At 49.6% G+C, this 16883-nt stretch overlaps 1 protein-coding gene across 1 annotated transcript in view; it reads right to left on the bottom strand.

Annotated features, from left to right (window-relative positions):
• The window catches only part of PCSK6 (proprotein convertase subtilisin/kexin type 6), a gene marked incomplete at its 5' end in the record, with an annotated part of 48973 nt that overhangs the window by 18641 nt on the left and 13449 nt on the right, over nucleotides 1-16883 (bottom strand). Inside the window, 5 exons of the mRNA XM_085308752.1 lie at nucleotides 3430-3547; nucleotides 4955-5058; nucleotides 6773-6873; nucleotides 10020-10232; nucleotides 15966-16138. Of these exons, the coding sequence (XP_085164878.1) occupies nucleotides 3430-3547; nucleotides 4955-5058; nucleotides 6773-6873; nucleotides 10020-10232; nucleotides 15966-16138 (709 nt within the window). The remainder of the gene's footprint in view (nucleotides 1-3429; nucleotides 3548-4954; nucleotides 5059-6772; nucleotides 6874-10019; nucleotides 10233-15965; nucleotides 16139-16883) is intronic.

The raw sequence follows: 16883 nt of genomic DNA, 5'->3' as shown, positions 1-16883 counted from the left end.
CAGCAGCTGGCCAGGGGTCGGCTCATCCCACCCGCGCTCAGGGGCCATGGGTGCCGTCTCTCCCCAGCACCTGCCTACCAGCCCAGAGGCTCTGACCTAGGCACTTTGCTGCAGTGCCCCAAAGCCAGTGGCTGAGCCCAGCAGTGACCACCAGCTGCAGCATGGCTGGCCAAAGGCAATCAAGACGCGTGGGCTTCAGAGGGCACATGCTCAAATGCAAGACTAATCACCGCCCTGGGAAGAATTGCGTCCCAGGATGCTTCTCATCCGTGCTGCTAACGCATAATCTACTAGCAGGGGCAGTCCCTCTCTCTCCTATTCGCAGACTTCCTCATAAGATACTTCAGTACATATGTTTGGGAGTCTGACAGCGATCACATAGTTTGGCTTTATTTTGCCTTAGTCATTCAAAATAATCAAAATAGTTATAAACAGTGATGTAATTCCTGGGAGGACCAGTGATCACTCAAAAATATCACATGCAAGGACAACATCTGAGATGCTTCATGTGTTCCTCATTGAAAAAAAAATACCTTTCCTTAGGGTGCCAGGATGCTAAAGAGGTTCAGGTATTTCACTCTCACTGAGCAAATGCTGTTTAGACCTGGCCCTTTTCASTGTTTTCCTTCCAGGTGTGTAGCCTCCACCTCAGGTAACCTGCTCCCATTGAAGTGCGGCCACCTGACCAAAGCTTTTAAATAACCTGTGCTTTGAATTACCCACGCAAAGCCAGAGGTAGGGGAGGGTCAGAGGCAGGGGCTGCTGCAAGGCTGCAGGTGAGCCCACATGCAGAGTCAGGGCTGCAGATATGCGCCCACAGCGCTTAAGCCCTAAGAACTGACAAACTCGAGACACATCCCCAGCCCATGGCAGCAGTGGCCAGCTGCTGCTCCAGCTGGGCAGCTGCAAGCAAAAGCCCAAGCGAACAGCAAGAGCAAGTAGGGAAATGCGTCACGTGGAAAATTGTTGACCATTAATAGCAACAGCTTGAGCCTATTCATATTTCTCAGGAAATACCTGCTTACTTGGTGTGTAAGTGGGCGCAGATGACGCACGCATCTGTGCCCTTTACGTATTTTGCTCAAGACTGATAGAGAGACAGAGGATGTAAAATTGCTTAAATGTGCCAACATTTTCAGCAGGGTAAGTTTCCCCCCAAAATGCAATCCAAACCGCACCAAACTGCTCTCTGTATTTCCATCTCTTCCCACAAACTCCATTTTAACAAGGGGCAGGAGGGGCTCCTTAATGAGACATAACTTGAGAGTGTTTCCTTTGGCTTCTCATCTGTGCTGTGCCTCTCTGCTTCCTATCAGCAAGCCACAGACGCTCTGTTTTGTTTAAACCTGGTTTCCTACTGCTTCACAGCAAAAAGCAGCAAATTATTGCATCCTCTCTTGCAATACATTGTCCTAGAACCGGAATTTGCTGAATTGCTTTACAGTAACAAGATGCTTTTGAACAAGATGTATGCCTTATGGGCTCCAAGTGAGCTTTTTATTTTAATTATCGGTGCAGTGTTTCTCTTTGGTTTGCAATTAGTGTCTCTATTAGATAAATTGCTTTATGAACAAACTTGGCTACAAATCATTACTCTTGCTTTCTTAATTCTTTCCAAATAAATTTTGCTTTTTTGATCAACAAATTATCTGCTCTAAAAAATGAGGTTGTGTCTTACTAGGAGGTTTGATTTTGCCAGACAYTCTAATCTGGCTCAAGAGAAAATTATGCCACTTTCATCAATCAATTGGTCGCTGCACTGGGACACTGGGACTCCTTTAAATGCCTGCTTTCCCGCAGAGTAATATCTGCCTACTGGCATAATGGGAGTTTGGTTTCAGCTGGGAATGGATCAAGCCTAAAGAGAGGCAGAAGGGTCTACGCAAGCCCCGCAGGCATCTGGCCTGCCTTGGCCTTGGAGAGCACAGCCCAGCCTCGTCTGTATTTGGGAATGCCGGAATGACAGCCGTCAGTGCCTGCCTGTTGTAGGCGACGACTCCTGCTGTAGTGAACCCAGTGCAGGACGAGTTGTCGATGCACCAGCAGAGCARTTATTAACGTAGCCCTTTCTCCCGTGCTCACCTCCTCAGTTAATGCTGGGCTGTGATACCCCAGGGAAGCACGAGGAGTTTATAGCAGTAAATCCCTTTGCTCACATCACTGATCTCACCCTTCAGTCTAGCAGGTAAAGAGCTACCAGTAGTATGATACAAACCTGAAATGGTCTGAACCTGACACCAAATTCAAAGAGACTGCCGGCGTTACTCTAATGGGAAGTGGGAGAAGTCCTTGTAACAAGCTACCATTTTTGGTGCCTTCAAGTCAAAATGAGCTCTTTTGTGGAAAAGAGGTATCAGCCCAACACATCACTGTTTACATAGCAGCCAGCAGGTGAATACTCTGGTCTCCCTAAGCCAGTTCCAAAGTGGCAAACAGCACTCTCAGCCTTCAAAAATTTCCTGCTGATCACCTGCCTGGGAACTGAGAGCACAGAAAGAGCAATATAAATCATCTGCAGCCTAACGTGGTCCGACAGAGCCCCTGCGGGACCCACTTGTCATCACGCTGCAGGTGCAGATCCCGGGTGGGCACTTCTGAATCAATACACAGGACATCAGGTCAGCTGGCAGGGGTTGTTYTGACTTTAAAATCCATCAATATTCCCTTGCTTTGAGGTAGGAGCTCACCTGGTGCTTTGAATTACTGCCAGGCTTGAGATGCTTGTACAGAGAAGAACAGAGCTTAGCAGGCTTTCTTAGCTCAAACTGTAAATAAGGCCGCATTAGCTCCCAGAACCCTTGTATCTGGTAATTGTTATGAASCGAAATAGCAAGGGATTTTGTCACAGCTTGCATACAGGCTCTTCAGGCCACAGGGCTTGTCCTGTTCACCATGACTCCTAATTTCCAAGAAGCAAACTGCTTGTAATCTTCTGTAGAGTTTATATTCCTTCCTGCAGAGCAGCCCAGCAAGGCAGTGAACACGAAAGACAACCCACAGGGAACTTAGGATAGGGAACAGSGATATCTTAGTATCTCAGAAGCAACATCAGTACCAAGAAACATCATCCAAAAAAATACATGAAACTTATCTGGCTTGTCTGAGGAAGGCAGCTCRGAATGACCCAAGAACCCCAGTCAAAGTTCCCCCAGCTTAAGCTATCACTCCCGGGATATCCAGGGTCTCCAAAGCTCCATTTCAGGGTTTGGCTGGATGTGCCAATGGGTGAAAATCAGATTTTGAAATGCTCACAGCGAATCACAACTCAGCAAGTCTTTGCAAGGGTATTGCTTCCTCCCTGAAACCAGGCAACCAGAAAACACTGAGCCTCGTGCAGAGTCTCTACATTGCAAAACTTCACCAAACCCTTATTGCAAGAGGCTGTATATCCCTCAGACCCAGGAGGGGTTCGCAGCCAGCAATACTCACTTGGGCACCCTGTCCAGGCTTCCAACACAGACATGCTGGGGGGGAACTGCTTTCCACTTCTTAGCTTCCATCACAATAGCTTCTGCATCCACCAGACCAAATCCATATAGATGGCTAACTGGAAAGAGAGAAGACTCAGAAACCCACTTCCTTAAAAACACTGCTTGAGCTCCAGAGCTACCTGTGGGGGAGGGGGGAGGGGAGGGAATAAATTTATACTTGGCACTCAGCATTTCAGAGAAAACAAAACCACAAGCAAAGGAAGGCTGAAGTATGCAAAGCCATAATGGAGAAAAGGTCTTCTCCTGAGGCTCCTCACCAGCTAGAGGACTCAACCTGCTGCCAAGCTCCCCACCTCCCCCTGGAGCAAGACAACCCATGAAAGGGGCACGGGGCAGATGGCGCAGTCAGGCAGCRATGAGCAGAACTGCAGCAACAACAGTATGCTCCTCAAGAGTCAAGAAAACGGCTCGGAAATCTACCCGGGTACTTAGGCCCTATACAGCACAGCTGCAGCACAGCTCTACCACTCATGAAATGCCGTGCGAAGATACCRGACTAGCACAGCCATGCCCTGCAGCAACGTCAGTCACCATCCTAGCCAAAACTGCTTCTGGCTAATTCCCAAGGCGCTGTGCAGCGTGACAGGGCTGCTTTGTCCTGGCTTAGCAGAAGTTTCAGCACCTCTTTGCCACAGCATCTCTTTGACAGGCTGTGTTRCAAAGCACCAACACACCCRAAACATCCCCCAGCCATTTGGGAAYGCACAAGAATTGCTCCTGCTCTGGTATGAGGCACTAATCAACTTGGCTAAGTTACACCTCAAAGGTGCCCTGGAGCTGTGAAAAGCCCCGTGGCAGGGAGCAGCCCCTCTCAGCTGAAAGCTGCCCGTGAGCCTTTTCACCTTTGATGCAGGCAGCCACCGCTTAACAAGGGCCAGGGCTGACTTTGGGGTTTTTTTCAGCCACCATGCCTCGGGCAGTGCACTGCASTGTGGGCTGGCAGGCAGGGCTTCTGGCCCCAGTGGAAGCACGGGCCATGCACAGCTAGCTCTTCTCTAGCCATCTTCTTTCACTGTCTCAAATCCCTGAGCACCAACCAGCTACTGCTTGATGAAACGGGCAGCAGATSTTGTGGCTCTGCTGTTCAGGATAGCCGATGACAAGCAGGTTTTTGCAGAGCTTATTGAACTGCAATTTATTGCCCACTCCTTGYGCTGTTCAACAGCCTGCGATACAGCTGGCACAGCTCAAAACCAGCTGAGAGTGGTCATTTAGGGAAAACACCCTTGTCAGCAGGGCTTTGTGGGCCTTTATTTTGCCTTTTGCAGACTTTTTTGCAAATAAAACTCCTTATCCAAATGTGAGTCAACAGAGAGGAGACAACACAAAGACAAGCAAAGCAGACTGCTGAATTTCAGCTGTGCAAATCATTGTAATAAAAAAAGATGGCTTTGCAAAGATCCTCTCTCCACACTCACCCGACAATCAGTACGGATGGACCTGATCCCGCATGCCTGCCTCACCTTTGTGCCCTGCACCGTTTGTCTTCCAGTCRGCCGCTCGCAGGTGTGCTGGCCTTGAGGTCTTAACCAGCAGGTGCTGGACATCTCTCCAGGTTAGCAAGGGGCTACAATGACACAGGCACAGAGGAACACTGGTTACAAGGTGCCTTTGCCATACTGAAGCTGTTGCTCTGCACCGCCTTGACGCACCACTCCAGCCTCAGCTACTAATATYAATAATCAATGGTTATTGATAAATGCTATCTGCCCTGATGAGAGCTTGGTAGCTGCCTGTGGTACCCAGGACYGAGCGGGTGGCGCTGGCTGCGGCACTCTGGAAGGAGCAGTGTTCAGGCCACCCAGAGGGGACTGATGGCACATGGTTGAGGACATTTGCAGACATTTATTTCAGGCAAAACATACTTAGCTTTCGTGCTCCAAGGTGTAATTAGAGCAAATCAGGAATGAACCAAATCCCAGTGTGGGGTACTAAATGCAACAGCTCATTGATACATGCCGCAGACCAAATCCTACCTTTGTAGGAGTTATGAGAGATTCCATTTCCTGCAATATTTTTCATTTAACAGAAAAATGAAATTCAAGGTGAGACCTTAGCCAGAATTTACATGATGATTTTGTGTTCGTGGGTGCTGGACATGGGGCGCTGCTGGCTTTTGAACATCATCCAAGACCCCAGCTCAGAGATATTTTTGAAGAATTTTTCATGATTTCTCTTACAGTCATTTCTTGAGTATCTCAAGGATTGATTTATAATTCTACAAACAACATCTAGGAGGAGAAATACAATTTATTCCTTCTCATCGTAATGGAGTGTCTGAGTGCTTGCATTTCTCCGCACCATGCTCTGGTACTTAATGTTGCATTTTATGCCCCAACGAAACAATCCAAAAATTAYATATAACACTCTTAATGTATTTGTAATGAAAATGACATCTCCTGAAATGTGTTCACCCAACCTGGCCTCTGGGATTTAAAACTGAGCCAAATGGCTGGAAGTTGGCAGGAGAGGGGGGAAACTGATGAAGACAAATGAAACTAGATATGCCACGAACTCCATCTCTTAATGCGATCATATTATTCTTCTGCAGCACTMTGCCACTCATGCTTACCTGCAGTTTATTTGTAGCTTTGGGAAACAGAGCCATGGCTTGGGTTTATTTTTATTTTCTCTCCATAAAAATAATACTGTTGAGAAGCCTATGAGAAAATGCTCTGCAGAAAAACAAGGAGAAGCTAGTGCAGCTCAGCCAGGGCCAACRACACTGTRTTGTGCAGAGGGGTCTGGGACCAGGACCAGGCAGGGAGGTGAAGCASYGGGCTGAGTTGCAGCTCACATTTCCCACCAGAGCTCATTTSAAATGGGGAGAGGATTGCTGTTGTTCATACTGCGTGAATTTTTGATGTTATGCAAAAGCAGTCCTTTTACACTGAATGGAACACTTGGTGAAAAYTATCACTTTTGCAGACATTTTCTATTTTTCATGACATTTTCTGGCATATTTTTTCAACAAAGTATTTATAAAACTCCTTTCAGAGCTGGTTGTCAGCAGCTTCAATGTATCAGATGAAAAGCCTGACTTACAAAATTCAAGTTTTCAAAAGAGGGGACAAGTGAAGAATTAGCTCAATAAAACACWAAGTAACAGTGCGGTATCAAAACTTGTAAAAGAGGAGCAATTCAGAATAACTCTGGCCCATTTTGAGCAGCTCCAGAGAAAAATACATTTCCTTTTTTTTTGTCCACTTTTGATCACCGGATACTGAGTTTGAAAACATCCCACCCAAAAGCAGGCAGTGAGGGCAGAAAAGTTAACTTACTTTGCTTCCAAAGCCAAGGCGATGATTCCAGCAACCATGGGGGCAGAGACGGAGGTGCCGGTRTGGCCGTCAGTGCAGCGGTGCCTCAGGTCCGTGGTGACCTGTGGACAGAGGTGCTGCAGCTCAGAGCGGTGCAGCTGGCTTTGCAGCAAGACTGTGGAACAGGAAGAYTCCCTGCATGGGCAGGAGGTTGCCATGCACCGCTGAGAGCTCAGGAGTTGCTTAAGATACTTCTGAGCAGCCACTGGGAAGTGGAGCCTGTGGGTACCTAACTACCACGGCAACTCCAAGACTTCCAGGGCACCCAGAGCCAAAGGAAAGGGCTGCGGAAGCGTTCAGGGAGTGAGAAAGCTCCCACACTTTCAGCTACCTTGCTAAAAGATGCAAAATCTACTTGACGGGGGGGAAGTCAGATTTGCCGTGGGGCAGACAGAGCAAAAGCTGTGACTGGAGTGCTGTGAGCAGGGTAGGCGCATGCATCTCCATACAGAGCAAGATGCACTCCCACACTGTCCCAGTCTCCCATTGAGCTCCACTGTATCAGGTGCCTTCCTTAAAAGCACCTTATTTTTATTTTYTCTTCATAAAAATAATACTGTTGAGAAGCCTATGAGAAAACACTCTTCAGTAAAACAGAGAGAAGCCAGTGCAGCTCAGCCAGGGCCAGTGATGCTGTGTTGTGCAGAGGGGTCTGGAACCAGGACYGGGCAGGGAGGTGAAGCAGCGGGCTGAGCTGCAGCTCACATTTCTAGCATTTTGCACAAATTTCCATTTTYATGGGAAAGAAAAGCATTTCCAGCCTTCTAGTTTCAGAGAGAAGYTCAAAGTTTGAGTAATAAAAGCTTGGAGAGCAAAGGTGGGGAGAGATGTTCAGCTTATTACATTTTTAAAAGGTTTGTGGGCTTTGATTTAATCTCAAGATTTTGCAGGGGGAACTTGTCACTCTGCTTCTCAGTGAGGCTGTCTTAGAAGCTGCTGGTTTTGCCCAGCTCTGACACAGCTGCTTGCTCACCTATGTGCTGGTAAACTGATGTGGGATGTGAGCATCATGAAAGATGGCCCCCAACAGAGACACTTCAAGTCTGGCTTCTGGGTGTACATAATGTTTTGGGGGCACAACTGCAATCATTCTTGAAAAAATTTTGATGCATAAAAACTTCATTTTCTGCCAAAAAATAATTTGGGTAAAAAATTCCCTATCAGCTCTGGTAATGTGCAGCACTAGYGAGTGATGTTTTGATTGTCTGAGTTGCAGATGACGCACGGACACTTTCATACGGAAATGTCTTGCTGCAAAGAGACCACAAAAGTTGTTGTGACAGGGCAAATATAGCCTGCACAGCAGGGAAAAAACATCCGAGATGTCCAGAAAAAGATTCATTAGCCCTTTGTGACATTGCTTTACTGCTTCTTTGAGGGAAAGCTCTCTATTGTAACAGCATGAAGGAGGAAACCAAATGGGAAACACAAGAGCTCACTGGCTTTTCTTAAAAGCTGTTGTCCTGGCATCRGAGCACTCCCACATCCACCTTTGTGTGACTAATCGGCTAAAATATACCTTGTGCCTCCTGGAGCCATGCAACCTTGCTGAGCATAAGTYTTGTCAGGATGTACTCAAAATCCTGTTCAAACATGCTGCTGCATAGCCAGATGGGCCTTTGAATTCAGGCATGTTTTATTCAAACATATTTGAAGCAATTACCTTGATCAACGTGCAGCAGTAGCTGCCAAGCCAGGTTGCCAGCTCCCTACCCATGCCCCTTGCTGTGCCAGGCACTGAGGGCAGGCACTACCTCTCCAGGGCAGGCGCTCTGCAGCAGGACATGCACAGGCGCAGCTTTAGCAGAGACAGGAGATGCTGTGCAATGCTGGAGCAAAGCCCTTCCTGCCTCTGCTGGAAGCAGAGGGTGCTCAGTTTGAGCAGAATGCACAAAACTGCTGATTAACTATACCAATTTTGCAGCACAGACTTCCACGTGACTTTAGCAATCACTGTGAAAATGGAGAGGCCTCTTTTGAAGATGGGTCGAACTTGGGCTGTAAGTTGGCATTGTGTTCCCATTAAATTAATCAAAGCATAGCTGCCCCAGCCCTGCTGTTCGCCTGCACTGATCACACCCTCTGGCTCCGGGCAGGAGCACTCCAAGCCTGTGCATATGGCGGGTGGCAGTGGTAGGTAAGGAAATACCTCCCCCATGTTTATTCAGCTGACAAACTACTGCATGTGCATGCATTTCAGGCAAGGTCCATCATTTGTTCCTCTTAATATCAGGCTCCAAACACCTGCAAGACCTCAGGAATGTCACAATCTTTAATGCATTAATCCTCAGATAATATCTGTGTAGGAGGAGCTGCTCCTATACCTGCTTTGCAGGTGGGGAGCTGAGCCCCAAGACACTAAGCAGCTCAACAAGGGCACCCGAGGGCTGTACTGTGCTGCACAGCAAGGACTTGCATTCAGATTTCCCAGCCCCCTGCTACACACCTCCATCTTCCCTCTTTATTCCTGTCTCAGGCTAAAAATCCTTGAAATGCCCTTGTTTAAGCAGAGGGAACCTTAGGAGACAGGTGAATGTTTGTATACCCTTGTTTTTTTTTGCAAATCTCCAGCAAAGCTTTTCACACAGATGCAAGGGAAAAAAAAAAGGAAAAAAAAAAAAAAAAAAAAAAAGATGCCCAGGTTCTTCCCAAGGAAGCAACAATTGGAGCCTTTCTCCTGAGCAATTTTGCAGAGTTTCACCAGAAAAACCATGAGCAAAACGCACCACAGAGCTAACGGTAAGGCCCAGATCTTACAGACAAGCCCATGCTGCCTTTCAGGTGTCTGAGAAGTCCAAATGACTCTGAAGATAAACATGCCTAAACGTTTGCTGAATTGGGCCAAGGCAYAGAAAAAGAAAAAAAATGAAATGATGCCTAAAGTAAATAAATTCCTAAGAGAGAGTCCACTGGAGTAAGGATGTCTAGAAACTTTGCCAAGCCACCAGCAGTTACATTCATACTGGCTCCTTATATTCAACCTCTTTCACACTAAAGTCTCCCATCCGAAAGGTGCGTTGCCTCACCACTGCCAAAAAGCAGTCACCTCTGGGGTGAAATGCAGCCAGGCTGTTACAGCATGAACTAGCATTTCTAGGAAAATAAACTGGCGCTACTAAGTCGTGTGTTGGGCTATCGCCACCACAGGGGAAGCTTACAGGGAAGCGCTGTCCCACTCAGAGAAGTGGGAAGAGAAGAGAAAGCTTACTATTTTTCGCTCGTAGAAGGCTCCACTGCTGTAGGTGGTGGCAAGGGTGGAGGCACATTCCTCCAGGTACCAGGGCTTGTACCCATTCTCGGTGGTGCTGCTGACGGAGATAGTGTAGATGCTGTTGGTGTAGCCATCACAAGAGCAGTAATCACCTTCTCTGCCTCCGTTTCCCGATGCCCAAATGAAAATGGACCCCAAGCCCCTGCGGCCCTGCAGCCAAACAGAAAAATATGTGATGAGACCAAACGTTTCTCTAGAATAAACTCAGATATCAGTACAGGAAGGAGAAGAATTGCAGTCCTCTGCTACTGTAACACAGCACGATGTAACTGCTTCTGTAATCATCGTCCCTCTAGAGTTAGGATTTTGGGTTAGGTTAGGATGTACATCCGTACATCCTCCGGTGTGGATCCCATTCTTCTCCAGTCCACCCCACCCAGCCTCAGCCTGAGCCCTCATTGCCTTGGGAGCCATCTCATTCACACGCTACACATGTGCACCTTCTTGCAGTGAGTCTCAGTTTTAAAGGCAGTGACTATCCAAAAGAATAGCAGAGTCTTAGGGGAATGGGATTTTGGTGTCTTTCGCAARTTCTCAAAGGGCAAAAATCTTGGGAATTCACAGCACCCGCACAAGGCTGAAACCTCCACCACAGCATTTTCCAGTCATGTATGGRGGGGGCTTGTGTCCCACCACATCATACAGGAGCAGGAACGCAACCTCACCCACCCCACCTGCCCAGCCCAGACAGTCTGTGGGATGAATCAGCAGGAAACTCCCCCAAAACAGCATCTCCTTTGCTTGGAGCCCACAAAGCCCATTGCAAAACCACCTACCCAAACCAAAAGAAAGCTTCCGATAACATATCTTCTGGGATTTTTTTTTTTTCTAATCTTAGTCTTTTTTTCCCCCTGTACCTTGGCAAGAACATCTGATGGAGCAGTCCCTGTCAGGCACCACATCTGCAAGAGCTGACAGAGCTCTGGCCAGGATTTTAATTTGCCAAGGAGGGAAAGGCAAGTAAGCCTCTGAGACCTCCCTGGAGACAGGGGAAATTCCAGCCCGGGAGGGGAGAGAGAAGCACGGGGGAAGGTGGCAAGCGCTCCACACACACTTCTTTGACAGCCAAACACGCAAACGAGGGGCCTGTAACAAACTTGGCAGCACAGTACAGGGAGGGCTTGGCTTGCCCTTCCTCAGGACAGATGTCAGTGCTGGTGTCCGGGTGGCTAGGACACAGTTTGAACTCATTTTTCCACAAAGTAAATCCAGGAATAACCCAGCACCATGGAGGGTAGTGCAAAAACATTGAGTGGGAAGGGCACGAGGAGCTGTACAGAGCAACAGCCCTGCCTGCTTCTCAGATGGGGCCAAAAGAAGTTTTTCCTGGACCTAAGGGGGTTTGGGACAGAGCAGCGGCTTGCTAAACCCCAGCAGCTTTAACTGCTTCACAGAGCTCTGTGGGTGCTGAGGAAAGGCTCTTGACTTCAGCCRACCTCGGCCTCTCCGGTGGGGCTTTAGGGGAAGCAAATATGGGGAACAYGGGGCTCCGAAGAGCTTTCCACCTGGGTGCATTTTTGCAGGACACCCTGCCTTGGGCCTCCTTGGCCTCCCCCTCCTGGATCATAGTCTCACAAAGCAGGTACCAAGCACAGACAGACAAGGGCAGGAAAGTTAGCACAGTCCCAGCCGCTGCCCAGAAAGCCCATAAAACCATTCCACTGATATACACTAAAACATATCATGCTCCTTTTTAATTAAGTTGCCTTTCTCTGAAATGGAAGTTTTGCACTTCTGTCCCTGTACGCGCGGCTCTCTGGAGAGCCTGGCTCACGCCTGCCAAGCTTGGCAGGAAATCAATCCACAAGCAGCAGTGGCAGAGCAAGCCRGAGAGTAGCTGGGGTGAACTCGACTTCCCTCGGAGTTACTCATGCCACAGTGCTATTTTGGAGCTAGCCTGGGCAGATTCAGAGTTCACCTCCCTCCTACTGCTTGGCTGTATCTTCCTCCACGAAAAAAYGCAGCCTTCCTCCAGAGAAATTCACTGGAGTTTATTGTATTTTTTTTAAGCATTAGTGGGGAGGGATGGTTTATTACCTGTCTTGCTCTCCTACTTGGAGACCCTGACCCTGCCTCCAGATACACAGGACAAGTAAGGCTATTTCCTTACTTTATGAAAGTTTTCATTATCAGGGTTGCCTCCTAGCCAAATAAGGGGGATTTTTCCATAGCAAAGATTAATAGAGTTATCTGGAGATCCATTAAAAAAAAAAAAAAAAAGTGAAATTATTACACTGCTTTCTGTCAAGGGAGAAGCTTTCAAATCTATTGAGTCTTTGCCCAGCTGCCGCTGGGACTTCTAGCCCCACTTTCTAGGGTTTCCTGGATCTACGAGATTGCTCTGCCCYGACCTGTGCTTTTGGCATGGCCTGCTGATGTGGGCTGGTCCCCCTCTGTCAATGCACACCATATCCAAGGGAACCGGATGCGCTCTGCATGTTCGCTAGGGCACAGCTTTGCTGCATGGCTAGCAAGAACCAGACACAATACAGCAACACAGAGCAAATGACAAATGGCAAAATCCACCGATCTACTGAACAGGAAAAGACCAGCCTCACCATGGACAACCTAAGATTTCCCAAGACACTAATCTGATCATCTAGAAGCAGTCATTAATTGCCAAAGGTGTGTGCAGATTTATCAGAGATTTCAATGCAGATAGGTATGCTGGAGAGCTGAAGGGGCTTACAGCACCACACCTAGAGCTTTGCAATTCCAGGTGCTCCAGGAAAGTGGTAAGGCTATCTGGTCCCACTAGCTGGGCGGCAAGCAGACAGCACTGCTGGAGGGCAATCCCTCTCTGCTGAGGGATGTGTTTTGTCCTGACCTAAACCCTGTGTCTTACTGAGCCCAGAAGAGTTGCATGGGAGGAAAGTGGTTCAAGTAGCACAACAAGGTTGCATGAATACACTAACAGGCACATAAATGGCATTTTCCTCCTCTGGAGGACATTAAAAKAATACACATCTGACACCTAAAGGTGTTTTCCAGCTGAGTGAGAGATCACCGAATGTAGCAACTCCTGGAGATCAGACTGGAAGAAACTCTTTCCCTTTGCTCTCAAACAAGTAACTGCTAAAATTTCTGCAAGGAGACCTGAAACACCCAACCTCTATATTTGAAACGATTCCTAAGCCAATGCCATTCTGGCAATGGGCTCCTTACTACAATAATATTTGATCCAGACACCATTTAAAGGACTGGAAATCGCCCCTGGCCAAGGCTCACAACTAAGCAGCTCACTCCTGGAGGAGCATCCATTTGACATTGGCTGGGTTGGATTCTCCCCATTTTCAYAGCACTGCTTTGGCACCATTGGCTTGTGTTCTTGTTTAATGACACTCAGTTAGAGCCCAGGATAAATATCACCCCATTAGCTCAGGAACTAATAAGGTGTGGCAGAAGGAGCAAGTAACAAGAAGATAAATCACCCCAGTGCAGTCCTATTGCTAACAGATAAAGGTTATTTTAATGTTTCCATTAAAAACTCAATTTTAAAGATTTATAACTCAGTTACAGCCGTTTGCTTGGGCTAAAGGTTACCGCTAACTATCCATTTACAGCTTTCTTCATTATTTAAAGACAGGGAGTGGGCAACTAGGAGCTGCACATGCAAGGTGCTGTGTGCCGCAAATGCCAGAGGTGCTGGGGGCTGAGCCGGAGGGAGGTGGTGGGAGGGAAACACGGGGCCAAAAGGGGATTGCTTCCTACGCAGACCCCACGATGCACTGGATTTGGAGGGTCTGATGCTCTGATGCCCCTCATGAGGCTCCCTCCTCTGGATATATGCCTCTGCCCTGCGACGCACTGGGCACAGCTGATCACTGTGGCCCGAACCGGACCCAGTGTCGCTCACTCTGGACATTGTCAGGAAAACCCGCCGTACGCAAGCCTCCGACACAGCTGGCAGGCTTTGCTTTCCGATTTGGAAAAAGCTCCCTGAAATGGAGGCCTGAGGGTCTGCACCAGGCAGATGCCCTGCCRCAGCCTGCTCCCTCTTACAGCTCCTATACGGAGGAGGGAAAAAAAAAAGTCTACAAAGAAGCCTGTTCCTGTGTATTTATATTGAGTGAACTCCCATGCACTTCAATGAATTCCTCTTTAGACTAACTACCCCAGGCAGGAAATTAAGTAAATAGAGGGAAAAACACTCCACCCTATTTTTAGATAACATTARGGCTGGAGGCAGAGCCTTTGGAGCAGCCTTGGGTCAGGAGCAACTCCCAACATCAGTGCATTTGCTTTCCAGCTGAAAAATCTCACAGCGCTTTGCAAAAAAAGGTAACGGCTCAGCTAGTTTCAACCGAGGAAGAAACCCAGGCGGGGGCCACCCAGCGTCAGCGCAGACCCAGCAGCATCCTACTGCCAGCCCAGGGTTCCCCAGCTCCGAGCTCTGGACGCTGCGATGCTGTAAGGACAAACCAGCCAGGAGGGCTATTGCCAAAAGAAGATAAAAGAAAAAAAAAAAAGAAAAAATACACCTGCATTACCCTGCCTAGCTTCCAGCCCCTTGCAAAAAAATTCGTAAGAAAGAAATTGCCAGAAGAAAAGCCGAAGCGAAGCAGCCCAAGCGAGAGGTGCTGCAAGCCCCCAGGAGCGCGCCCCAGCCCCGCTTCCCCAGCGGCGACATTTTCCCCCCGCCGTGCTGACTTTTTTTAATAAAACAAAACAACCCCAAGCCTCCAGAACAGCTGCTTGAGGCTTTGAGGCAGCCAGAACAAACCTGCCGAAGACATCGGCACCCCTTGGAGCGCGCGCCGGAGAAAACAGCCGGGAAAAGCCTGGAGCAGCGACGGTCACTTACCGCGGCGGTGGCGAACGTATCTCAAGAACAGTCTCTTGCCCAGTGTTTTTAAGCCAGTATTGGACACGTTTTTAAAACGCCTCTTTCTAGAAAGAAGCACGGGAAGGACACGATATCCGAAGCACGCTGCCGAGGGAGTGACAGCCATCCGTCAGGATCGACGCATGCTGTCAGCGCAGCCCAGCGTGCCGGCTGCTGCCCAGAGCCCTTGCACAGCTTTGGATGGAGCCGCTTAAGTCCCAAGGACTTAAATAGCAGTTATCTGAGTTTTTGCAGTGCCCACAAGAAGCCCCGAGCCTGTCCCACCTCCGACCCAGCCACCTTGGGGTGGGAGGAGCGGCCGCAGGCCCCAAAATGGCCGCCAGTGGGCACAAAATGGCCGCTCCCTCCTGGCGGGAAAAGGGGAAAGGCCTAAGATGGCGGAGCTGCTGTGAGAGGACAGCGGGAGCTCAGCCAGGCTGGAGGAGAAGGAGCGGGGAAGGCAAGCGTGGGGATGGCCCAGAGAGGCGCTTCCCCCTGCCTGACCTAACTACGGAGCCACAACAAAGTCGTCCCGCTGGAGACGCCTTCAGTTTCTCAGGTCAGCRCCTTGGCCTTTGGGCTGCGCCCGGCATGGGGCCAGGCTCCTTTCCGCCRCCATCGCTGCCCGTGCAGGGCAAAAGCTGCCACCAGGGCGGGCCGCGAGGGCAGGTTTTCCCGGYGAAGCTCCCCACGGCGCGGAGGCGGCTGGCAGCGGGCGGACCCGGGAGCGCCGCGCCGGCAGCCGAGCTCAGCCGCCACGTCCAGCTCGCGGAGGCGCGCAGGGCGAGGAGGAGCGGAGGGAGGGGGAGGAGGAGGAGGAGGGAGGTGGTGACGGTGTTGAGGGGGAACGGGACACACAGCGGCGCGTTCGGGAGTCGCCTGGGCTCCGCCTCAGCCGGGAGGAAGGAGACGCGGCCTTGTCGCTGGCTCCCCGGCGCCCTCCCCAGCGCGGGCCGCGCGCTCGTTCCCGCGCCCCCCGCACGCTCGCCCCCGGGGCCGGGATCTCATACGGAGCAGAGGGAGGAATGCGCGTCTCCGGGGCGCTCTGTTCTCCACACCTTTTTAATGCCATGCTCAAAAGCCTGCTTGGCCAATAGACCAGGTCCATCAACTGTCTTCCCATCATCATCTGGCCCCCAGCTCGCGCTGTAAATGTCAATGTAATCGGGTCTGATGCCAAGCGACTTCGCTTCAACAACATCTGTTACATCGCCATCTAACATACGAATGCCTAAAAGCACAAAAACATCAGACATTAGGGGCTTAATGGCTTTTATGAACGTGCAAGGATTGAAATCAAAGGCCTTTTGTTAGCGGCAATCAAAGACTCGAACCGCCTTGAATGGCTTAAAACAATGCCGCCGCGCGCTGCCAAGCTGTGCCGCGAGACGTCCGCCCGCTATTCCGAAACCTTCCTCTCTCTCTTTCTCCGCTTTAATTGCAAACGATGGGGAGGAATTAAAATTACACTCCGCTTGGGACTCTGGGGGCGTCACGGTACGCGAGGAGGGTCCAGACGGCAGAGCTGCGCGGCCCCCGCGGCTACCTGCCGCGCCGGAGGGGATTACGTGCCTTCGGAAAGCTTCATGGCTGCAAATTCCCCATGCTAAAAGCGGATTTTTTTTCTAATTAATCAAATAATTCCTACGTCTGGAAAATATTAACCCTTTTCCTAAATACTCACCAACCCTCCCCAGTCTTTGGGGTGCAAGCACACAGGGCTTGAACCTGTCACCTCGCGCGGTGGTAGGATGAAGCCTGGCTCTCCRTGAGCAGGGACAGACACAGCGGTTTGTCACTGCCCACCTGCGCTGGCATGCATGCCATCCCCTGCATCGAGAAGAGCCAGCCTCGTGCAGGGGTGGCAGCACCCACCAGGGACCAGCGAGCCCATGGGTGGCTCCAGSTGGGCTCAACTGACACTTTTTTTTGGAGGCAGGAGCAGCCCCAGGTGGAGACTTGCACTGCCAACCTTC

This window comes from Rhea americana, unplaced genomic scaffold (assembly GCF_003343005.1).
Source record: "Rhea americana isolate MKP2758 unplaced genomic scaffold, rheAme1 scaffold_28, whole genome shotgun sequence".
Taxonomy (NCBI): domain Eukaryota; kingdom Metazoa; phylum Chordata; class Aves; order Rheiformes; family Rheidae; genus Rhea; species Rhea americana.
This window is presented reverse-complemented; position numbering and strand designations above follow the sequence as displayed.